Source organism: Callionymus lyra, chromosome 2 (genome assembly GCF_982586985.1).
Source record: "Callionymus lyra chromosome 2, fCalLyr1.hap1.1, whole genome shotgun sequence".
NCBI lineage: Eukaryota > Metazoa > Chordata > Actinopteri > Syngnathiformes > Callionymidae > Callionymus > Callionymus lyra.
In genome coordinates, this window is record NC_141819.1 from 34,879,311 (window position 1) to 34,901,174 (window position 21,864).

At 39.1% G+C, this 21,864-nt stretch overlaps 1 protein-coding gene across 1 annotated transcript in view; it reads right to left on the reverse strand.

Moving 5' to 3' along the window:
* Nucleotides 1-615: 615 nt before the first annotated feature.
* The window catches only part of LOC148086652 (uncharacterized), a 28,161-nt gene continuing 6,912 nt past the window's right edge, over nt 616-21,864 (reverse strand). The window contains exons 14-27 of the mRNA XM_087784819.1: nt 20,456-20,596; nt 19,746-19,863; nt 18,666-18,799; nt 17,945-18,054; nt 17,324-17,492; nt 17,144-17,248; nt 5,182-16,257; nt 4,911-4,981; nt 4,112-4,139; nt 2,944-3,090; nt 2,731-2,847; nt 1,798-1,895; nt 1,649-1,741; nt 616-1,576 (exon numbers count right to left, since the gene is read on the reverse strand). Coding sequence (XP_087640945.1) covers nt 1,309-1,576; nt 1,649-1,741; nt 1,798-1,895; nt 2,731-2,847; nt 2,944-3,090; nt 4,112-4,139; nt 4,911-4,981; nt 5,182-16,257; nt 17,144-17,248; nt 17,324-17,492; nt 17,945-18,054; nt 18,666-18,799; nt 19,746-19,863; nt 20,456-20,596 — 12,675 coding nt within the window. The 3' untranslated portion in view covers nt 616-1,308. The remainder of the gene's footprint in view (nt 1,577-1,648; nt 1,742-1,797; nt 1,896-2,730; nt 2,848-2,943; nt 3,091-4,111; nt 4,140-4,910; nt 4,982-5,181; nt 16,258-17,143; nt 17,249-17,323; nt 17,493-17,944; nt 18,055-18,665; nt 18,800-19,745; nt 19,864-20,455; nt 20,597-21,864) is intronic.

The following is a 21,864-nucleotide window of genomic DNA, read 5'->3' on the forward strand; positions in this document are numbered from 1 at the left end:
ACCATTTTCTCAATTCCTTCTTTTTTTTAACTGGGTTACTGAACTGTTTTCAAGGCCAAATCTGTGACACACAAAACTTTTGTTGTACACAACCAACACATACAGTACACGGAGGACAAGTAAGTTGATGAATCCAAACAATCCAACACTTGAATTCAAGAGACCGAGGCAGAAACGGCTCCTCTCACTCAAGCTCAAATTGAGTTCACACGAGGTCGTTCATATTCCAGACCTCATTGAATGCATCACTTGCAGAGAAGACCCACTTTAGAGAGAAGTAGGACAAGATTTGGGACAGAGAGGAGATGGAGAGCAGGAGGAGAAGGAGGAGAAGGAGGTGAAAGGAGAGGAGAGAGGGACAAATGGAGAGCAGGGTTGAAAATAGGAGCTCAGGTTGTCCCCGAATATCTTTTAAAAGATCCACCAACGGTTGTCAGAATGGTTTGTGGAATATGGACCATTGTCTTTTTTTAATGTAGGTCCTCACTTTAGTAGGACATCTCACATAAACTCATTAAACTCACCAGAGCAGACACTTCTTGTTCTGAGGATACAGAATTAGCGCGTGTGCAACAGCTCCCTCTGGCGGTGACACTGCAGACTCAACTTCATATGTTCATTCAATACAATTTTATTGTGGGAACAGAAAATATTTCATGACCTTGTTGAATATTTCCTCATAAATATATTTGCTCTTTCGATCACACGTATATTATGTACAGTTTTTCTACACCACCTCTCATTTAAATAGAATAAACATCAGAACCATCCAGCAGAAATATACAGACAGACTATGTGCAGCTCGTGCACACGGACAGTACAGTGTCGTGATCCAGTGCATAGATTGATATGTGGAGAAAAAGTAGTAGTGTTTGTCTCAAAGTTACCATTCACAATCTTTAGTGTTATAGGTTGTGTTTACCCTGCACTATTCTATTTACAACAATCAGAGCAGATACAGTCTCTTAGCAAAGCATCTCCTTAATGACAAAATATCAAACATCTCGAAGAACATGTGACGATCAAAAGTTAGTGTTTTGTAAACCAAAAAGCTCAAAGTACCATTAATAGACAGAAAGGTAAATGTCAACGTGGATTGTGGTTGAAAAACAAAAAGATTATTGTGATTATAATATGCTTGTTATTAACTGGCCTGATCCAAGTTCATGTGGAAACACATTTCACCATCAACATCAGAGGAGGACGTGGAACCTTAAGAGGCAAGATGGCAGATTTTTAAGGCTTCTTATGATCTTTGTAATTAAAAACAATTCTTTTTGGAGGAGATTTAGTTGGTGAAATCTGTCGCTAGAGGGCGCCACTGATGCACATCAGCACCAGCACGTGCAGCGTCAGCAGGTATGCCAGGAAGAAGTACCGCGAGCGAGCTCTACTGGTCAGCAGCCTGGAGAAGTAGAGGCTCCGCCCCCGGAGCCACTGCCGACACACCATCATCCCTCCTTTGACCTTCCGTGACAGAAGAGGCTGGTTGGGGTCGAGGCTGACGGCGTCCCACTCGTCCTCGGCGTCCATGTCGATGCTGACGTCCGTCCTCGGAGCCTCTCTGGCGAGAACTCTGCTGGTCGCAGTGGATGTGTTTAAAGGATGAAGATGATACATTTTCACAGAATCCTCAACTACTCGTCACCTTTTCGCGGCGTCCTCAGCCGAGCGCAGCGCCTCCTCCGCCGTCTCCCTCCTGCAGGTCTCGTCGGCCAGTCGTTGTTCTGCGTCCAGCAGCCTGAGACGGATGATTTGATTGGTCGCGTGTGAACACATGACTGACTGAAGTCTCACCTTTCTCTGAGCCCATCAGCCTCGGACGTGTCCGTGATGGAATGGTTGCTTCTCTCTTGTGGTGCTCCTGGTGCAACCTCAGTGTGAGCGGACCCCTGCTGTCGTGGTGCGAGCATTAGACATGTGACACTACACTGTAGTATTTTACATTTATCATAAACACATGTGACACTACACAAACTGTAGTGCTTTACATTTATCATTAACACACATTTTCTTGAGGAAGACATTTGGTTTATTACCTGTTATTAACTAATTTAAACGACTTTACCTCAAATTGTATTAGAATAGAATAGAAAACGTTTATTCATCCCCAGAGGGGAAACACACTTTTACAACAGCAGCAGCAGGACAATGAAAATAAAGTACATGGAAAAAAAAGAATTAGTAAAAGAGATAATAAAATAAAATAAAACGATCTTAAAAATATACAAATTATTTACAGTATTAGAAAATTAGCACTATTAACAGAATAAAATAAAGTAAAATAAAAAATAAAATAAAATAAAAATCAAATCAAATCAAATCAAATCAAATTAAAATAAGATAAAAACAAAAAATAAAAACACACAAGAAGAAAAACACACTACGGATTAGCATCAGGATATTTAAAGTAAAGAGTTAAATATCCTGACACCAGTTGTTCATATTTTCTGTAATAATTGGTTTGATTTAAAACAGTCATGAACCTTGTACTAGAACTTTCTAGCCTTTGTCTGGACATGGGCAGCTGGATCTCTCAACAATATTTGTTTAAAATACTTTTGTAAGACCCAAAAAAAAAAGTAAGTTTATCGTATACTTTTAATTAAAATTACAACCTCAAAATATTACTTTTTTCCAAGTAGTTTGCTGGAAATGTATTTTATTTTTGTTCTTTTCATTTGAGTATTAATAATCCATCAAAATTAATTGAACTATAAATGTACCTACCGGAATTTGAATGTGATTTTCCAACCAATGGCAGCGGTTCCGAGTGTCCCTGAGGGTTTGAGAGACGGCCCTGAGCTGGGACGCAACCTCGCCTTTCTCCTCTGTCGCCTGCTGTAGCTGCAAGAAAGAAAGAAAGAAAAACCTTTAACTCGTTCATTCTTTTGACAAATAACAAATGCATGTTAACAGAAAGGTGGAGTTTTTGGTGCCAACCTTCATATTGAGCTGCTGAAGGTACTGGTCTCGTTGTTGGATCTCATAAAAGCAACGCTGGAGGTCCCGGTGAAGCTTCAACCTCTCAGCCTCCAGTTGAACCGCGGACTCATCCTGTGAACTCTGACCTGCCAAAACTACTGTCTCCTGTGGCGCGCACACACACAAGGTTCAAAGATTATTAGACTAAAAACAAGATATTAAATGATGGTAGCGATAGTGAAAATGTTTCCCATTTATGACCATCAATTTTAAATCTGCTGTAATTAAAGGTCAGCTAATGTGTTGGTTTAAGTGTCTCTTAAATAGATTTTATCATCAGAATGTTTCTGTTTGTACAAAACTCTCTTTTCATTTGCATCTTGGAGAGGAAGACTTCAACATTTGAAACATGAGTAGGTCAGTAATGAGGATTTTTCACATTAGTTGTCCTTCAAGTATTTTACCCGATACATATCAGAAATTCATCAATCTTATCCAAATTACATTTTCAGTGTTTATTTTTAATTTAATCTGACAAAAAAGCAACATGTGAATTTTACACAACATAAATGGAACTGAAATGTTTGGCCAGTAAAAAAGTCAACAGCGATTAAAGAATCAATTCTAAAGGCACCTGTGGATTAATGTATTGTTAATCCAGGGGGATTAATAAAGTAAATCTAATGTAATAATTTGTTATATTTCCTTGTATTGTTGACTACTGATTTAATTTAAATGACAGAATTATTGAGTAACAATGTCAAGTATTCCTGCATTTCCCTTCAAAGGTTGCCTCATCAGGTCAATCTTCTCCCCTTGAGCATTTCATTTGCATCCTCTCTAGTCATTCCTGTCATTAACCGCATCCATGAACCTCACTGGTGGTCTTCCTATTCCCCTTTAACATCTCCAACATGTTCCCTACATCTCTTAGACCACCCGAGTCTGACCTACCAAACTTCTCCAGGCGAGCTCTCCCTCTTAAGTACTCATCTCTGATCTCGACCTTCTAAAAAAACCTGAGCATCTCTTTGACTCCCTCAAAGGGTTTCTAATCTCTAAACGAAACATCACAGCTATTACTACTGTCCTACATATTCCTCCATCACTCTTTCTGCATGTACTGACACAGATCACATGTTAGTATAGTATCAACAAGTCACTTTTGTAATAGTTTAAAACATACCTTGACCAACTGCGCCTCGTTTTCAAAACTGTAAAAGAGAACAGAAATATTTAACAGAGGTAAGAGAGGGAAAGAAAGTTGAATACAAAAATGAACTGACGATTTTGTTAAAATTCAACCCTGGAAGACTTTAAAGAAAACTGTAATTTCCAGACTACATGAGATATATGAACAGAAAGATGTTTAACATTTTTTTATTGAATAAAATATTGTTTTGAACTCTGTATCAAGGCGGTCACACAGCAAGATTAAAAAAACAGCCGGCAGAAGAGTCATCCTCATTCATTTCTTCTGAAAGTTTTTGTGCATTGAATCCGTTTTTACGCTGCCGTCTTCAATTCTTTAATTAATTAATGCTAAACTGAATCCTCTTAATTTCATTCTTCAACAGCCATATCAATGAACAGAACCTTCGTCAACTTTAGCTTAAAAGCTACAATATAAAATGTTCAACATGCGTTTTAAAACCAAACTAACGTCTTCTCCTTCTTGTTTAACGATGCATTACTGCCTGTTTTTGTTCTAGAAAACACTGTCTTCCTGATAATCTGTTCTGTCTAGTGTTTGGGATTCATGTTAGAGCTCCTCCTGGAGGCCGTCACCCACAAAAAAATATAGATTAGTTATGTCATAGCATAAGGAGCAGGGTATGAAGAAAAAAGTAGCTTCTTATAGTCTGGAAATTACATAAATTACATTGGTGAATTTCATCATACCACAAATCTCATCTCCAACATTTGGCCATGTATTGATCACACAAGTTGATCCTTTCATTAGTTAGAGAAGATCATACAGTCACCTTAGTTCTTTCTTCTGGTTGCTGACATCAAAGCTGGACTGAAGTCTTGGTGCCTCCACCTCATTGATGACCTGCAAAAACATAATAAAATGGCCCATTAGAAATAATCCCAAAAGAGAAAAAACATGCCATTTAAAACTTGCACTAATGCATCCCAACATAAATGAAACCATGCGAGTTGAAGCCAAACTAAACCTTGCATGCCAACAAAAACACCAAAGAGAAACCAAGCAACAGCCCGACTCACAACACAACAGAACGCTTCACTCACCGGCCCTCTCTTCTCTATTCGGAAACCACTAGGACCATATCCCGTTGACTTCCCCATGCTAGACGACAACGTGGCCTCTAAGCTGGAGCCCTGCTTCAGCCTGGCTTCTGCCAGCTCATCCACCAGTCGGTCACGATCATTTTGGAGGCTGACCATGGACTTGGAGAAGGCGGACAACTGCCTGCTACAGGTCGTATTTTCAGAGGTGGCCATCTTGAGCTGCTTTTCTTTCTCAGACACCGTCTTTGTCAACTCTCCCAAGAGCTTGTTCAGTTCCCTGTGGGTATCTTTGCTCTCAAAAGCTTTCAGCCTATCAGCAAGGATCGTTCGCTCCTTAGAGATCATTGCCATGTCCGAAATAGCATCCTGTAGACTGCGCTCAGTCTTGTTGAAAGCCATTCTTGAATCCTGCAACTCCTCATCATATCGGCTCCTCAGTATCTTGAAATCCTCGATGAGCTTGTCACGATCATCTTGCAGAGCAGACATGGCTTTGCACAGAGATTCATTCTGAACACTCGTGCTCTTTTCGGATTTTCTCGCATCAGAAAGCTGTTGTTCCATTTCGAGGAGGTCTTTGGTAAGATCTGCAACTCTCTGATCAGCAGCCTCCTGTTGGTTTCTCATGAGCTCAACTTCCTGCTCAAAGCTGTCCAGCTCACTGTTGTACTTGTCCTCTGCAGTAACCAGCTGTTTGTCCGTCTCAGTTCTGAGCAACTTCAATTGGTCGTTCAACTCATCGGAGTGCATCTTTTGAGATTGGACTTTCTGCAGCAAGTCATTACATTCAGACGCCTTTGCGGTGACGGCCTGCTGTAGGTCACAAATGACCTTGCCAGCATCGGTGGCTTTATGATCCAGTACAGCAGCTTCCAGTTGGCTCACTTGAGACTTAAGGTTAGAAATCTCAGACTTAAAAACATTGCTCACCTCTTCTTTCTTTTTAAGCTCTTCCTGCGAGTCTCTCTGCTGCCGTTCTACCGAAGCTTTCTGATTTTCAAGGTTTTTAATTGTATCTTGCTGTTTCTTGAGAAGTATCTTCACCTGGTTGTCTTTAAGAGACAGAACCTGATTCAGGTCTTCACGATAACGCACCAGCTGTGCTCTGAGCATGGCATTCTCTGAATTTAGATCATCCATCTGATGAAGCATTTTTCTGATTTCATGTTTAAAGCCCTTGGTGCCTTGTCCTTCAGCAAATCCATCCTTCTCTTTCAACACCAGTTGAATTTCTGCTCTAAGAGCTCTGTTCTCAGACGCCAGCTGTTCTCTCTCACCCTGCAAAGTGGTGACGGAGTTCTTTAATGATTCTACTTTTTCAGCCATCAACTCCTTTTCCTGGACAACCCTGTTCAAGTTCACTGTAATACTTCTGAACCTGGCTTCCATTATTCCCACGTCTCTGTCAGATGTTTGCCTTGCGTCTTGTAACTCTGCAATTCTCTTCTCAAAAACGACAGTCTGGGACTGATAGTTCTCTTTTAGTTGCTCAAGATATTCCGACATGTGCCCATCCTTGCACGACAACAATGATGAGATCTCTGCGTCTTTGCCGTTCAACAGCGACTTCAATTGGAGAGCAATCCCCTGCTGCTTTTCATAGTCAGACTTGAGCTTGACACTTTGGTTCTGAAGAAGCTCCCGCTCAGCATCTGTTTCAGCATGAATCTTCTCCAACTGCTGTAGGCGAAGTTTCAGTTGGGAAATGACATCTTCGTTGTCCATCAGCTGTCTATTCAGCTTGTTCCTGCCTTGCTCGACGAGTTCAGATTGTGCACGAAGTCCATTTAACTGCAAAGTTAAAAGCTCAACTTTCTCACCAAGTTCAGAATTAGTAGCACTCATGATGAAGAGCTGCCTCTGTTGAGCAGCAGCGGCAACAGAGTACTCATTTAAACTTCTTTCAAGTCTTGACTTTGTGACGTACAGCTCATGCATCTCCTTTTCTTTTGATCTTGTGTCTTCAAGGAATTTTTTAATCACACTGCCTTGTTCTAGCAGCTGGTTATCTTTCTCGAGCAAAGCTTTTTGGCATTTATCGTTCCAGAACTTTGCAGCATCCGCCCCTTGTGGAGTGGAGGATAAAGCAGCCAGCTTTACCTCATTGGTCTCAAGTGTCCTCTTAAGTGTGTTTATTTGCAAATCTCTGTAGTCGATCTGTTGTTGTAGTTCATTGACTTTTTGGCTTTCCCTTTCTTTCAAATCCATAAGATCCCTGACCTGTTGCTGTAATGTATTCTGGTTCTCTTTGAGGTAACTGACATCTTTACTCTCCTGCGATTCCATCTCCTCATACCTCTTTCTACACAGAGACATTTCCAGGGTCAACTGGTCTTTTTCCAGCTGAACACTTTTGACCTTTTCATTAGCCTCCTGGAGAAGTTTGTTAATAGAGGCAAGTTCAATGTTATCCTGCGAATGTCTATTTTCAAGAGTAGAAATCTTTTCAGATTTATTCTTATCCTCTCTCTCTAATTGCTCACAAATTGACTGGGAGGTTTTTAATGAACTTTCTAGATCTAGGATCACTTCCTGGTATTTTATGCAGTTTTTCTGCAACTGGTTAATCTCCCGATGCTTTTCCTTGAGAAGCTCTTGCAATTCCTTTTTAACATTCTTGGAGCCTTCATTACCTCTCTGGATATTCCTGAGTTTTCCCTCAAATTCTCTGACCAATTTAAGTTGCTCCTTGTCTTTTTCTTTGCAAACCTGGTTGTTCATGTCTTTGCTAGCTACTAGCTGAGAGGCTACGTCTGTGTTTTGGGTCTGAAGCGCCTTCACAGTTTCCGTCAATTCATCAATTAGTTCAGAGTTTTTTAGGTTTACCGTTTCCAAATACTCATTTTCATTCTTTACTTTATCTGATATTTCTTGGATATTTTCCAGTTCTTCTTGCAAAAGAGACTTGTCATCCTCTAGAATTCGGACCTTCTCATTGAGGCTTATAGCCTCTTGGCTGTGTCGGTTAATAATTTGTTGGAGCTCTTTTAATGCATCCTCTTTTGATTGTAGTTCTAACTCGTGGTCATTACGCAGTGACTCAATTACCTCAGAAATACTTTGGTTCTCCTTTTGTAGCAAGTTGTTTATTTCAACCTGAGCTCCCATTTCGGTCTTAAGGGATTGAAGCTGAGAAGTTAGCAAGTTATTTAAATGTAGTGCTTTATCCAGTTTTTGCTGAATCTGAGCTGTATATGATTCTTCCTCCACACGTTTGTTTTCCAATGAGCTAGAAGCCTCCTCCAGCTGCTCTTTCAAATGTTGATTTTCAGCAGTTATCTCTCTCAACTCTTGGACTTGATCTTCCGTTGACTTCTGAAGTGCACAGGCTTTATCCATCAAATTCTGATTTGTACTTGTTAGCTCAGCCATTGTCATTCTAGTGGTCGCATCGATGTCGGTCAGCTCTTTTTTCATCCTCTCATTCTCTTCCTCCATGGCTTCAATTTTCTGGCGTTTCTCTTTCAAAACATTGTGCATCTTCTCTTTAATGTGAGCATTTTCACTCTCCACCTCTTTAGCTCCACTTCTGAGTTTGTCCATCTCAATGTCACGCTGATAAAGGATATTCTGAGCTTCCTGTTGGCCTTGCTTGGCCTCCACTAAAAGTTGATGCATTTTATCCATTTCACCACTGACTTTTTTGTTGTCTTGTAAAAGAGACTCATAGTCTTGTTTGAGCTCTGCATGTTTTGTCTTCCACTGGTTAAGCTCCTCAGTTAGTAACTCTTTCAAGGACTCCAGCTGACGGGACAATGCTTCTTTCTGCTGTGTGATGCTTTCTATCGTTTGCTTCAAGTCTTCACAGGCAGATGACAAACTGTGGTTATCATTCCTAACGCGATCAAAGTCGGCAACAAGTTTTTCTTTATCTTTCATTTGTGACAGAATAGTGTTTTCAAGGTCATCATTGTTCTTTTTCAAACCCATATGAGATGTTTCTAAAGTTAAATATTGACTTTCTTTAGCCTCATACTGGGTTGAAAGAGTTTTCATTCCTTCTTTGATTGAAGTATTTTCCTTGATCAGTTCTTTCCTTGAGACTAATGCGGCTTGGAGCTTTTTGGTTAGTTGATTCATTTTACTTTGGTTGTCACGCTTAATGTCATCTTCTTGAGATTTCCGAAGCTCTTCTACCTCAGTTTTCATCTGATTAACTGCAAATTCCTGACTTTGTATTTGTTGTTGTAGCTGACGTTCCAGAGCAGATATTAATTTGTCCTTTTCTGAAACTTTACTCTGGGCAACCAGTAAGGCATCATCTCTCTCCCTAAATTTCTCTTCGAGGTCCTCAGCACATTTAAAAGCCAGGGGGATGTTTTCTTGTTTGGTAAGTGGCATCTCCTCATGTTGCGTTATTTGATTGTTGAGTTTAGTCACCAAAGCCCGGAGATCTTCGATAACAATGGAAGCAATTTCATTTTCCTTTGTCAACGATTCAATGTTCTTTTGTGCACCATTGCAATCTTGCAGAGCTTTCTTTAGATCTTCAGCAAATCCTTTTTCACCGTCAATCAACTGCTGCTTTGTATCCGCTAACATCTTCTGGTGGATGTTTGATTCTTCTAAGAGAGTCTTGTTTTCCATCAACAATTTCTGATTCAGTTCTTCTATTGCAAGTAACCTCTCTAGGTTACATGTTGATGCTTCCAAATCATTCTTTTCTTGTTGGGACCTCAGTTCCAAAACCTTTTCTTGATATTTATTAAGTTCATGGTTTTTCTCCACCAAATCTTCTTGAGCCTTTTCCAGTTTTTCCTCAGCTTGTCGGATTTTCGCTTTTAACTCTTCTCTATATTGCTCAGCTGCAGAAAGGCTTTCTTCTTTTTCTGCCAACTTTGAAGATAAACTTTCGTAATCTGATCGTAATATCTCCAAACTTGTTTGCATATTTGCTAAAGCAACACACTGATCATCCCTATCCTCTAGCAAAACCTTCAAATGTTCTAAGTCTGCGTCTTTCTCCTCCAGGAGCTTCCGCAGAGATCCAAGCTCTTCGAGATAAGAAGAAGATATTTCAGAGACTTCCTTTAGTTCCTTGGTCTTTGTATCAAGGTCACTCTCTAGTGTGGCAAGGTTGTTTGTGAGCTTACTCTGTTTCTCCAAATGCTTCTGATTGTCGTCCTTTAGCTCTTCAACATCTTTCGATAACTTCTTCTGTTGCTCCTGAGCTTTCTTCATGGTCTCCTTACGTGCCAGCAGAGCTGCCTGGGCCTTTTTCTGAAGCATTGCTTTCTCCTGCTTTAACTTCAAAAGCTCATTCTCCAATTCTAAACTAACTGGGACTGAGCTTTCTACTTCTTTTAAGTCTGTTATTTCTTTTTGAAGAGATTCTATTGTCTGCATCATTATTAGTTTTTCATGGTCATAAGACTCCTGTTTCTCAGCCAGAGTTGTCTGCAGCTGGTGGACAAGAGTGGTCTTTTCCAGCAAACGTTCTTTTTTCTCATCAAGCAAAACTTGCAAATTAGATTTGTCTTCATTTATCTGTTCAAAGCTATCACTTTTGGTTCTTTGTTCATGAAGTGCTGCCTCTTTTTCTCCCAGTTCCTTTTCAAGCAAGAGCAGTTTGTCTTCAAGCATCTTCATACTACATTTAGTTTCACCAGTTATGCACTCTATCTTTTCTTGCAAGTTCAAAACCTCAGATCGATTTTTCAGACTCTCTTCCTTTACTTTCTCGTGGTCCTGAATTTTCTTTAACAATTCCTTTCGCAAGACTAGAGCTGCTTGAAGCTTCTTCTTTATTGCATCCCTTTCTTTAGAAACGGCCTCTAAAGAGGCTTTAAGACCATCGATTTCATGACTTAATTTAACTTTTTCTGAAGTGTTCATTTGAATGTCTCCCCGTATTGTATACATTTGTTCTTCTAGCTGCATCACAGCAGCATGATGTACTTGTTCTTTAATCTCCAGTTGCTCCTTCAGAGAACTGTTCTCTTCACAAAGTCTCACTCGTTCACTTGCTGCAGACTGCAATAGTTGCGAAACCGATGTGTCTTTATCCCTCAACTGCTGAGTGAGTCCGGTAAGCAATTCCTTCTGCTGACTTATCTGAACATTCATGCAGTTTATTTGATCCTCTTTTGTTTTCGCATCAAATTGTGAAGAAGAATATTTCTCAGCACTTTCCTTGTTCTTATTTTCCTCATCAACAAGACGCGTTTCTAAAATTTCCAGGTTCTGTTGTGCTAGAAGCATTGCCTGAGAATGGCTATTCTCTGTTTCAGTCTTAATACTCTGGAACTCTGACACGTTCTTCTGCAGCTCCCGTTTAAGTGCATCCACCTCATCATGATGGCATTTATGTATCTGCTTGATCAGGTGTTGTAAGTATACCTCGATGTCAGAACTCTCAAGCAATGAGGAATCTGTAGAAACATTACTTTGCAAAAGTTCATTTAAATCTTGTTTCACAGCATTAATGGCTCGATGTAAACTAATATTTTCGTCGTTCTTCTCTTGGACTGACGCCAACATCTTTTCTAACTGAATTCTGGAGGAAAACGCCTCTGATTCTTTAGCACTAAGCTGGTCAGAACTACACATGACAGCGGATGAAGCCTCAGCTAGTTTCTCCTGCAGACTGTCCAAGTCTTTCTTTAAAGAATTTAACTTAACATCTTTAGATTGTATCTCGTATTCAACACTTTTCAATTGCTCAACAAGCACATTCTTCTCCTGCTTTTCCTTGTCTAGAACCAACAGCCACTCTTTCTCAGAATCCTGCAGAATGTGCTCTACATTATCAACAGTTTTCTTCAATCTAGAAATGTCATCATTTTTGGCACTGACCTCTGCTTGTAGGCTCGTCTTTTCAGACAAAACTTCTGTCAAGCTGCTGGACTGCTTCTCCACCTGAGTCTTCAACGTCCTCTGTGATTCCAGAATTTCACTGTGTCTTCTCTCCAGCTCTTCCTTTTCTAGCACAAGTTGCGCAAGCTTCTCCTGTAAATGTGCATTTTCCTTTGTAATGGCACTAACATTCTTCTCGTTCTCCTGCCGTAACAAAGCAAGCTCTTCTGTCAGAATCTTGTTTTGTGTTTCTGTCTTCTCTATCTCTGACACTAACTGGGAAGTGTGTTTAGCCTGGTTGGTATATTGGCTGTTGATAACATGAAGAGCCATCTCTCTCTGCTCTAGATTTTCAGTAAGCACATTCATTTTTTCAGCAACTTGTAGAAGTTGCAATTTAAGTTTTTCAATTTCAACCGTCAACTGTGATACATTCGCTTGGTGAGAGGCAAAAGCTTTGTCTTTCTCTTTGGTAAGACAGTGGTTGTTTTCTTGGGCTTTCTCCAGTTCAAGGTGCAATGAGGAACACTGGGTTTGCAGTGATTGGGTTGTCTGCTGGTATTGGGAACAGCTCTCATCAAACTGCTTTTTAAGGATGGACATCTCATCAGACTTTTGTGATAGTTCCGTTTTTAGATTTTGAAGCTCATCCAGGGCGGCTACGTATTTATCCTGTATATTGCTGAAGGCACTTTGGATTTCCTCGCTACATCGTTTATGGTTTTCAGTTTCAGACGACTGATGCTGTATCTGACTCTGAAGCTGTGACACCAACTCTGTGCTTTCAATGAACTGATCTTTGAATAGGTAAGCCTCTTCTGCTCTTTTTTCCAAATCCTTAAGAGATTCTTGCTGCTTTGAAAGACACGATTCTTTATCCTCCAACGCATTCCTCAAATTTTCACATTCCGACGACTGAATTTGAAGGGTAATGTTGATCTTTGCTACAGATTCTTCAAGGTGTGCCATCTGCTCTTTTAAGCTCTCACACTCTTTCTCTTTGTCATGTAGATGCAAATTCAGGTTTTCCACAACTGTTAATGAATTGTTATGACTTTCCTGACTTGATTGCTCCTTAATCTCCAAATTACTTTTTAGCTCAGACGACTCAGATATTAACATTTGTACTTGATTTCTGAGAGTAGAAACGGACTCTTCCAGGTTTGTGATTTCAGCCTTTTGGTTTTTTAGAAGTTCTTCCTGGTCACTGATTTGATTGACAAGTTGCTGAATTTTCTCTTCTTGCTCTTTTAGTGATGCTCCTTTTTCTTGTAGGTTTGTATGCAGCTGCTCCTTTTCTGAAAACGCCATTTCCAACTCAATTTTCTGTCCGTTTAATGATGTTGTGAGCTGCTCTACCTTACTACGTTCAACAGTTAAATCTGTTATGGTTTTCTGAAGTTCAGATTTAAGTCTTTTGTTCTGTTCATTTAGCGCTTGGATGTTTTCTTCCAAGTCATTGACATCCATTTTTCTTTTTTCCTCCAGATCTTTCAGGCAGACACTGATATTTTGCTCTTCGGCCTTCAGGTGTGTTGCTTCTTCTTCCATCTTTGCACATTTCACATTCATTGTGCCGAGTTGAGCACTTAAAGCAATAATAGTTTCTTCTCGTTTTTCCAGCTCACTTTTTTGGCTTAGGAACTGTTGATCCTTTCGAGCAAGCTGCAGTTTTAGCTCGGACACTTCAACACCAACTGCTTCCAACTCCTTCTGCAGGAGAACGATTTGTTCCTTCTGCTGTGACGCTTCTCTCTGATAAACACTGCACTCTTCCACCTTCTCTTGTAGGAGCTTTTCCTTCTCTAGCAGCCCTGACTTGAGGACACTTCCTTGCTCTTGCAGCATTGACATATTATCCTGAACCTGGAGCATCTCGTTCTGCTGGGCCTCCAGCTGAGAACTCCTTTCTGAAAGCATTTTTTCGTTCTCTCTTGCAGAAATGTTCAGTTGATTAACTTGGACTTTAAGGGTCTCAACTTCTTTTTCTAGACATTTAACCTGTTCTTCTTTCTCCTGTAGTGTTGCTGAAAGTGAACTGCATACATTTATTTTCTCCTGCAAATCAGCAGACACCGAAAGCTCGCTCTCTTGAAGAATCCTTTTCAACTCATTTGAAACAGCACTTAGTTCCTCTTTCTCGTTCAAAAGTCCATTCATCTTCTTTTCCTTATCAGAGATATTCATCTCCAGCGCGGCTTTCGTTTCTTGCAGTACACCAATATCAGCAGTGAGTTTAGAAATTGACTGCATCTTCTGAGTTAACTCGTCTTGCAGTTTCTGATCATTTTCTGTTAGCTCAGTTATTTTGAGACTAAGACGGGAGTTCTGTTCCTGCACTTCTTTCAGCTGTTTTTCAACATTGGACATCAAGTGTTTATGTTGTTCAAGTTCCTTTAATGTGGAATTACAACGTTCACTAAGTTGCTGATTCTCTTCTTCAACTGCACAGATTTTCGTCTCTTGACTGGTCTGCTCTGTTTGTTTTAATTCTGCCTCCAGTTCCATCTTTTTTATGTCTCCTTCGAGTTTCGTCACATGTTCGCTCTTAGACTTCAATATCTGATTAGCCTCATCAAGTTGGTGTTTGTGGATCAGATCTTGCTTAGCCAGATTTTCTTCCCTCTCTTTAAATTCCAGACAAAGTTGTGAGTTTTCCTTGCCAAGTGATTCCAGTTGTAATTCATGTTCACAAAGTGAGTTTTTCTGTCGAACTACTTCCTCCTGCAGAGTTTCTCTCTCTTGTCGAGTTTGTTTCAACGCATCACGCATTTCTGATAGTGAATCCTCCAGAATGGATTCTTTACCTTTAAGTTGATTTAAAGAGTCTTGAAGAACGCTAATCTGCATTTGAGAGTCAGATCCAATATGCTGTTTATCCTCAATATCTTTTTGCAGCTGGTCAACCTCCGACAGTAGGCGTTTTACTTCCTCCTGCAGGTGTGTCACCGTTTCTTCCTTTTCTTTAAGTACATGAGAGAGTTGACTACATTCATTTGTTTTAGCCAGAAGACTTTCCGAGTTTGAATTTGAACTTTCCTCCAGGACTTTGGTCAAATCCTTTGCCTTTGAAGCAAAAGCCTCTTTTTCTTTCTCCAAATTTTGGATGAAGTCGATTTTTTGTTCAACTTCTTTTTGAAGCAGATCCCCTTCTTTTGTGATTTGCTGTATTTTTTCCTCAAGATGGTTGTTCATTTCCAGAGCGGATGACAGTTTTTCATTGAGGTTTGCAATGTCCTGGTTTTGTTGTTCCACCACTTCACTTAGATTGTGAATGGTTTCCTGCAGCTTCTCCTTCTCTGCCTTTATATCCACAAACTCATTCTTCAATTTCACATGTTTCTCTGACATGCTCTGAAGTTTCTCGTTCAGCTTCTGATTGTCACCCTCCTTGACTTCAATTGCAGCAGTAAGTTTTTTCTGTTCCTCGTCACTTTCTCTGAATTTGCTTTCCAAAGACAACATGGCTTCTGTTTTTTCTATGATCTCCTTTTTGACATTTTCCTCACTTTGCTCCCTCTCCTGTAACAGCTTTGAAAGTGAGTTTATTTCATTATTACATTTTTCTATGTCAACAAGAAGCTTGTTTTGCTCGTCTTTGAAGGATTTTAGCTCCTTTTCAAAAATCTGCTCTTTGTCCTGAAGTTCTCTTCCATGATTAACATTAGATTCCTCCAATTCCTGTTGTGAATTATGCAACTGCTGCTTAATTGATGCTACAAGTGTTTCACATTCAGTTAGATGAATCTGGTGTCCTGTGATGTGTTTTTGAGTCTCTGCTTTTGCAACCTGAATAGCTTTCTTATCCTCTTCTGATTGTTTTAATACAATCTTTACTTCAGCCATTTTTGACTCGTTTTCCTCTTTTACTGTGAGCAGCTCTGTCTCAGAATCCTTGAGTTTCCCAAGCAGATCTGCAATCTTTTCATTCAGTGATTCTTGGTCGGAACTCTGCGAGCCTTTCAAAACGTTGGCCTCAAGCTCTGCCTTGCTTAGAGCCTTTTCCAGTTGAACTAGGTTCTCTTCTTTAACCTTCAGTTCCTGCTTGAGTTCAGTGACCTGCTCCCCGAATTCCACCATGTTTCCAGAGAGGATTGATATTTCATTGTCCTTCTCAACCAGAATATCTCTCAAACTGTCCATCTCACGCTCGCAGTTCTGCAGCTCATGAATGAGTTGAGCTCTTTCCTCCAAGTGGGAGCTATTCAGTTTGTCCAGTTCCTCAGTTGTCTGGTCAAGTTCTGTCTGTAACGCTTCAATTGTAACTTCTTGCTTCTGCGTCTAAAAAACAAAAGAAAGAAACGTTAAGGCCAAAAGAATATATGATTACAGGTATTTATTTTGGCAATTCAAAAAGTAATTACATGTTTATCCACAGAAAAGGTGCTTTTGCACTTTACATAGAGACTGTGGATCTATTAACTCTGAGGTTCCCAAACCTCACCATGCAAAGGCCCCCAAACAGTATTAGCATATGGCCAGAGACTCCTTCCAAATTACAGCAAATGCTTCAGGATATATATATATATATATATATATATATATATTATAGTGTGTATTTCCATACTGTTGACAAATCTATTTTTATGATTTGTTGTGGATTTCAGGGAATAGTGGCCATTTGCTGTATGGCCCCAATTTATTTTAATAAAGTTATATATTTTTAAAATCACCAAGAGATCTTCGCTTTTTTACCAGGAAAATCTTCCAGAGCAGAGCCGTTCGTCTCCTCCTTTGGTATTTTTCCTGTGAATTTTCTGCTAACTAGCTGGCTACAACCTACTTAGTAACGATGCAAGAAAATCTGAAGATCAAAGCCGTTTGCTTGTGGAATTTTCAGGGCTTATGGTTATTTTTTTTATCTTATTACTGTATAATAAATTCTAATCTCTCTACCTTCCCGGTTTCTGAGCCCTCCTAGCGATCAGTGATGGCCACCAAGACCTTTGAAAACCACTTTATTAAGCCTGTATGGAAGATATTGTGGTGGACTATTTTAAAATGAATATATTACTATACTTTGTCACTGAAACCTTTAAGAGTAATATGGAATTTAATATAGTGCATATTTTGAAGAGTTTGAAAGAAAACATGAAGTCATAACAAAAAAAATCAAATTCAAATAATGCAGGAAATTATAACATGAGGAGAAGGAAAACAAACTCACCTTCTCCTTATGCACACTCAGTTTCTGCGTGAGGTCATCGATCTCCTTCTTGAACTCAGAGCATTGCTTCTGAGCAACACTATGTTTTTTAGAAACCTCTTCCAGCTGAAAAGACAAAATTAAAATGAATTCAGACGATGATGAAAAATTGAGGGAATAAACAGCAACCGACAAGCTTACCTGGTTTTCACTGTAAAGCAGCCGCTCGCTCACTTCTTTATATTGATGCTCTTTGTCGCTCAGAGTTTCCTGCAGGGTGTCGATTACTTGCAGTTTCTCAGATGTCTTTGCCAGCGTGTTCTCCTTCTCTATCAGGGAACTTTCCAAACACTCTTGGGTGCTACTGAGCCTGATGAACAGACAATGATGATTGATCACACAGAAACACTTGGTCATTAACAAACTGATCTGCCCATCAAGACCTTTAAACTACATTTTCTGTAATGCGTGATTTTTTCTCATTTCCTAGTTTCGCTTTTCCTAATTTGTATCGCTGTTAATATTTTAATTAATATTGGGATTTTTTATTTTATTATTACTTATTTTATCACAGAGTTTAATTATGGTTTGGTATTCATTTTAAAATGTGAACTCCATTTTTACATAATGTGCATAAAAAGTTGAGACCCTTAATGTATGTTTCACCTTTTTTGTGAATAACTGGCAACTGAAATATCCTAATGTCAAAAGAATACAATTATACCGCCTTTTCTTATCTAAATATTTGTTTTTGTTACTGTTCATGAGAGAAAAAACGAAATACCGAGGATAAAAACAAAGATATTTAACAGGGAATCTCACCCCTTGAGTTGTTGGTTGAGATTGCTGACCAGCAGCTGGTGGTTTTCTGCATCCCTCGACTGCTGACTGCGTACACTGGCAAGTTGACTCTGCAACTTCTCCGACTCGCTCTGGAGGAGCAAAGGAACAAATATAGTCAACAGTGATGAGAACAACATATTATGGCCACACCTGGGAAATGTTTTCCTGTTAGCAAGACGTTGTTATAAGCTTACCACCTGGTGATCATTGAATATCCAGAGGTTAAAAGAAAGCAAACTACACGTCACACTGTTAGAAATCACCACCTTCGGTGCCTACTAAGTGCTCCCTAGTGCACACCAACATACGGACCCAACACACCTGAGAGACCCAACATGGCTGCTCATCGTCATCTACATCAAACGTCACCTGTGTTAAAAGGGTTGGTTACAAAATCCCCCAAAAAGAACAAACATGCATCCAAGGTAAAAATCAACTAACAGTTAGTTTGCGATGTGTTAGAGTGTGAGATGCTTCAACAAAACCTACATTTACGAAATTATAAAAGAAAAAGACAAGTGCAGTGTTAATTCCTAACAACTGTTATACTTAACCGTGAATTTGAAACTAGAAATAATAATAATCCTGCCTGTTCCCTTAGTCCTAAGAGCTTACATTTGATTATTTTACTACTCAAAGATTAGATTCAGTCAAACACAGTTACAGTGTAAGGTATGAGGTAAGTGACCTGGTCAATTACCTGTAATTGCTCGATCCGAGCTTGAAGCTGAAGCCGGTCCTCCAGGTCTTGGCAGCGTTCCTCCAGGCTCACTATTTGCTCCTGCAGCTGGTTCCTTTCTACTTCCAGTTCTTCCACCACAGACCTCAACCCACCTTTGAAAATGGGAAAGAACACCATTAAACACTTTTCAACCAGTGTTAGAGTCCCTTACACATTTGGAGTGTCCACTAAAATTCATAGCTTGAGTGTACGTCGGGTAATAACACTTTTGACATAGTTAATATTACCTCAATTATAAAGTATTCTTTCAAATAGAATGATAAAAAAGAAGCCATGTTCTAGTAAGAGAGGGATCATTTTAAACATGTTTAGTTTAATTTTGTAAGAAAAAAATGGCCTTTAATAAATGTGTCTCCTATTAAGAGAAAACCATATCCATGTTTAGAATGTCTTAAAAGAAAATGTTGAAGACACATATGTTCAACCTTTTCCATTTGTAGCTACGACAACAAGTGTTGCACAGTAGCTGCGTTCATTGGACTGCATGAGCCTGAAACATGTTTATAAAATAAGCAACTCAGACATCTCACTGTGCGATTACAACTTGTGTATTTGGGACTCTAGATAACTTGAACTAAAGTTGAAAGAAAATACAATGAGAAAAAATGAAAGAGAGCAATGCGATCATGCAACCATGTTGAAAGCAAAACTTACCACCAGAGGTACAGATGACACCTGAAGACATTCATATAATGTGACAAAAGTTAAAGGCATTACAACACCAACAAACAGCTCCACCAGCATGCACGTGCTTAAATCAACCACTGATGGAAACCAAAGTGGGAATGTTCAGCTCTTGGGATGGCATCAATTACCCCAGAGGGAAGTTTATATTAAAATATCCTTTTGTGAGGCCAATAAAGATATTCTTAGAATTTACATCAGGTTTACATTCACAATGTTGGCATGTTAGATGAATGAAAACAAAAGAAAACTGATGTCAAGCCACAATCCAACACTCTTGAGTCGTTATGAAAATGAAAAGTGTCCCGGATGACCATGTGCATGCCGGCGTACGCCGTCTTTTGGCTTTCACACCTGTGTCGGGAGAACTGTACTCTGGCCACCAACCTCCCATATTTTCCCCTTCCATTGGGGCAGTGCTCTCTGAGGGGCTGCGATGGTCCTGGAACTGTCCATCGAACTCAAAGTCTTCCTGTGATTTAAATATAAATGCATAGAGGTTAATCCATAGATAGTACAGTAATAGTTTGTGATCCTCCTAGACCACCTGTGTATCTACCGTCTCACTGTATTTATCCATTTAGTATGACAATTTGTATACTTTCCTCAAGTTCATGGAAGTACACCAGTCTTATGTGAATATTGAATGGTTGAATTTAACTTTTCAAATGTTGAACGTTTGATTATTATTTTTCAAATAATGTATTTTTAATGTTGTTAATTATTTGATTTTGAATAATTAATTTAAATTATTTCTATATTGAACAGTTGAGGTGTTTTTCTTTCTCAATTGTTGAATTCAAAATGATTTCTCCCTTTTTTTTTTTTTTTACACAGAGTTACATATTCTTATTCTATTTTTTTTTTTTTTTTTTAAGTTTAGAAAGTTTATTTTATTCAACCATACAATATTCAAATGGCAGTGAAATACTTCCATACAAGTCGCTTACTGTTGTCATGTATTTTGTTGATATTGAACAGTTAAGCAGTCTCTCATTTTCTTTTAAATGTTTACATGCCTTCGACCTGACTCTCTACAATGAAAATGGCCTCTAAAAACCCACCTGCAGGCTTCGCTGGGCTGGAACAAGCCTCTTCTTAGCTCTGTGCTGGTCGACCCCCCGAGCCTCAGCCAGCTCCTCCTCCAACTCCTGCTGCCGAGTGGCCAGAGCTGGATCGGAGCAGCCAGGAAAGAACCAGTCATCCTCAATCAGTTTTGTGCCACAGGGAGAGGGGGCGGTTGTGTTTATGAAGGGATGACGTGATAGATGATGAAAGAGGGGCGGGGGGGTGCAGGGATGATGGTGTAGTAATGGATTCAAAAGATTTGATGATAGATGAAGAGTCAAGAGAAAGCGAGGTTTGGCTTTTTTGATATGGCACAAATATAGTTTTCACCGAGACATGATTCTTTTAAGGTCGAGAGAGAGCAACGATTAAACAGACAAAAGCAGGCGAGAGAATTTCTCCAGGTTTCAGATTAGTCAGCATTTTTCAAAATCATGAACAAAGCAACATCCTGGTCAAAGCTATGCACACCAGGTGTGCATTAAATGGGGAAGCGACAAACACATGGCAAGACACAGATGACTAAGAAACGGCAGCACACAAGGGCAAATTTGGAAGCTTTTTATGAGTTCTTTAAATGTTTGTTAAGAGTGAAAAGATGGAAGCAAAGTGACATAAAACATATGTTCCCATCTGTTTTGTGCAGCAAGAAGAGAAAGGTGCAGGAAAGAAATCAATAAAGCGATAAGAATAAAAAAGCCAACAGTCAAGGTTAGTTAGTAAGGTTAGGTAGTTATATAATCAAATTAATTTCTGAAGATGATTCTTATTTTACATTCAATAATGGGTAAGTGACTTTATGGAACTTCTACATCCCAATAATCTGGGGACTCAAATGTGAGGATGAGATCTGATGAGAGAACTTAATAATTAAATTAAATTAAAAAACACATTTTAACTTTCAATATACAAACCATTTCATTTAATTATTAAATAAAAACCTTTAACCTTTCAACATATAAATGATTATATTCACTTGTTCAAAAAATAAAATAATCTAATGATTAAAAACAACAACAATATTTTTATTTTACTTATTTATATTCCTACTCTCTCTACCCGAGATCTCATGTATGTGTTTTTTAACTTGATTAAGTTAAAGTTAGCCAGACATAAATGTAAGAATGCGGAAAATCAAATGTATATAATTGCAAAATAGACAAGACAGGAAGGAAAAAAAGCAGCTATTTTCAAGCACAAAGGGGTTTCTAGAAAAGCAGTGTGAAGGTATCACAATAGTAGTGCGACCATCAAAACACAATTGAATGTAAGGGATTTTATGCATTTATGATAGCGTTGTAGTTGCATGCAGAAACTCTTGTGGGGGTAAAAACATACAGAATGTCTTTCTGTATGCCGTTTACAACCATCTGTTAGTCATGTTAAGCAGACATGGAAATTAATA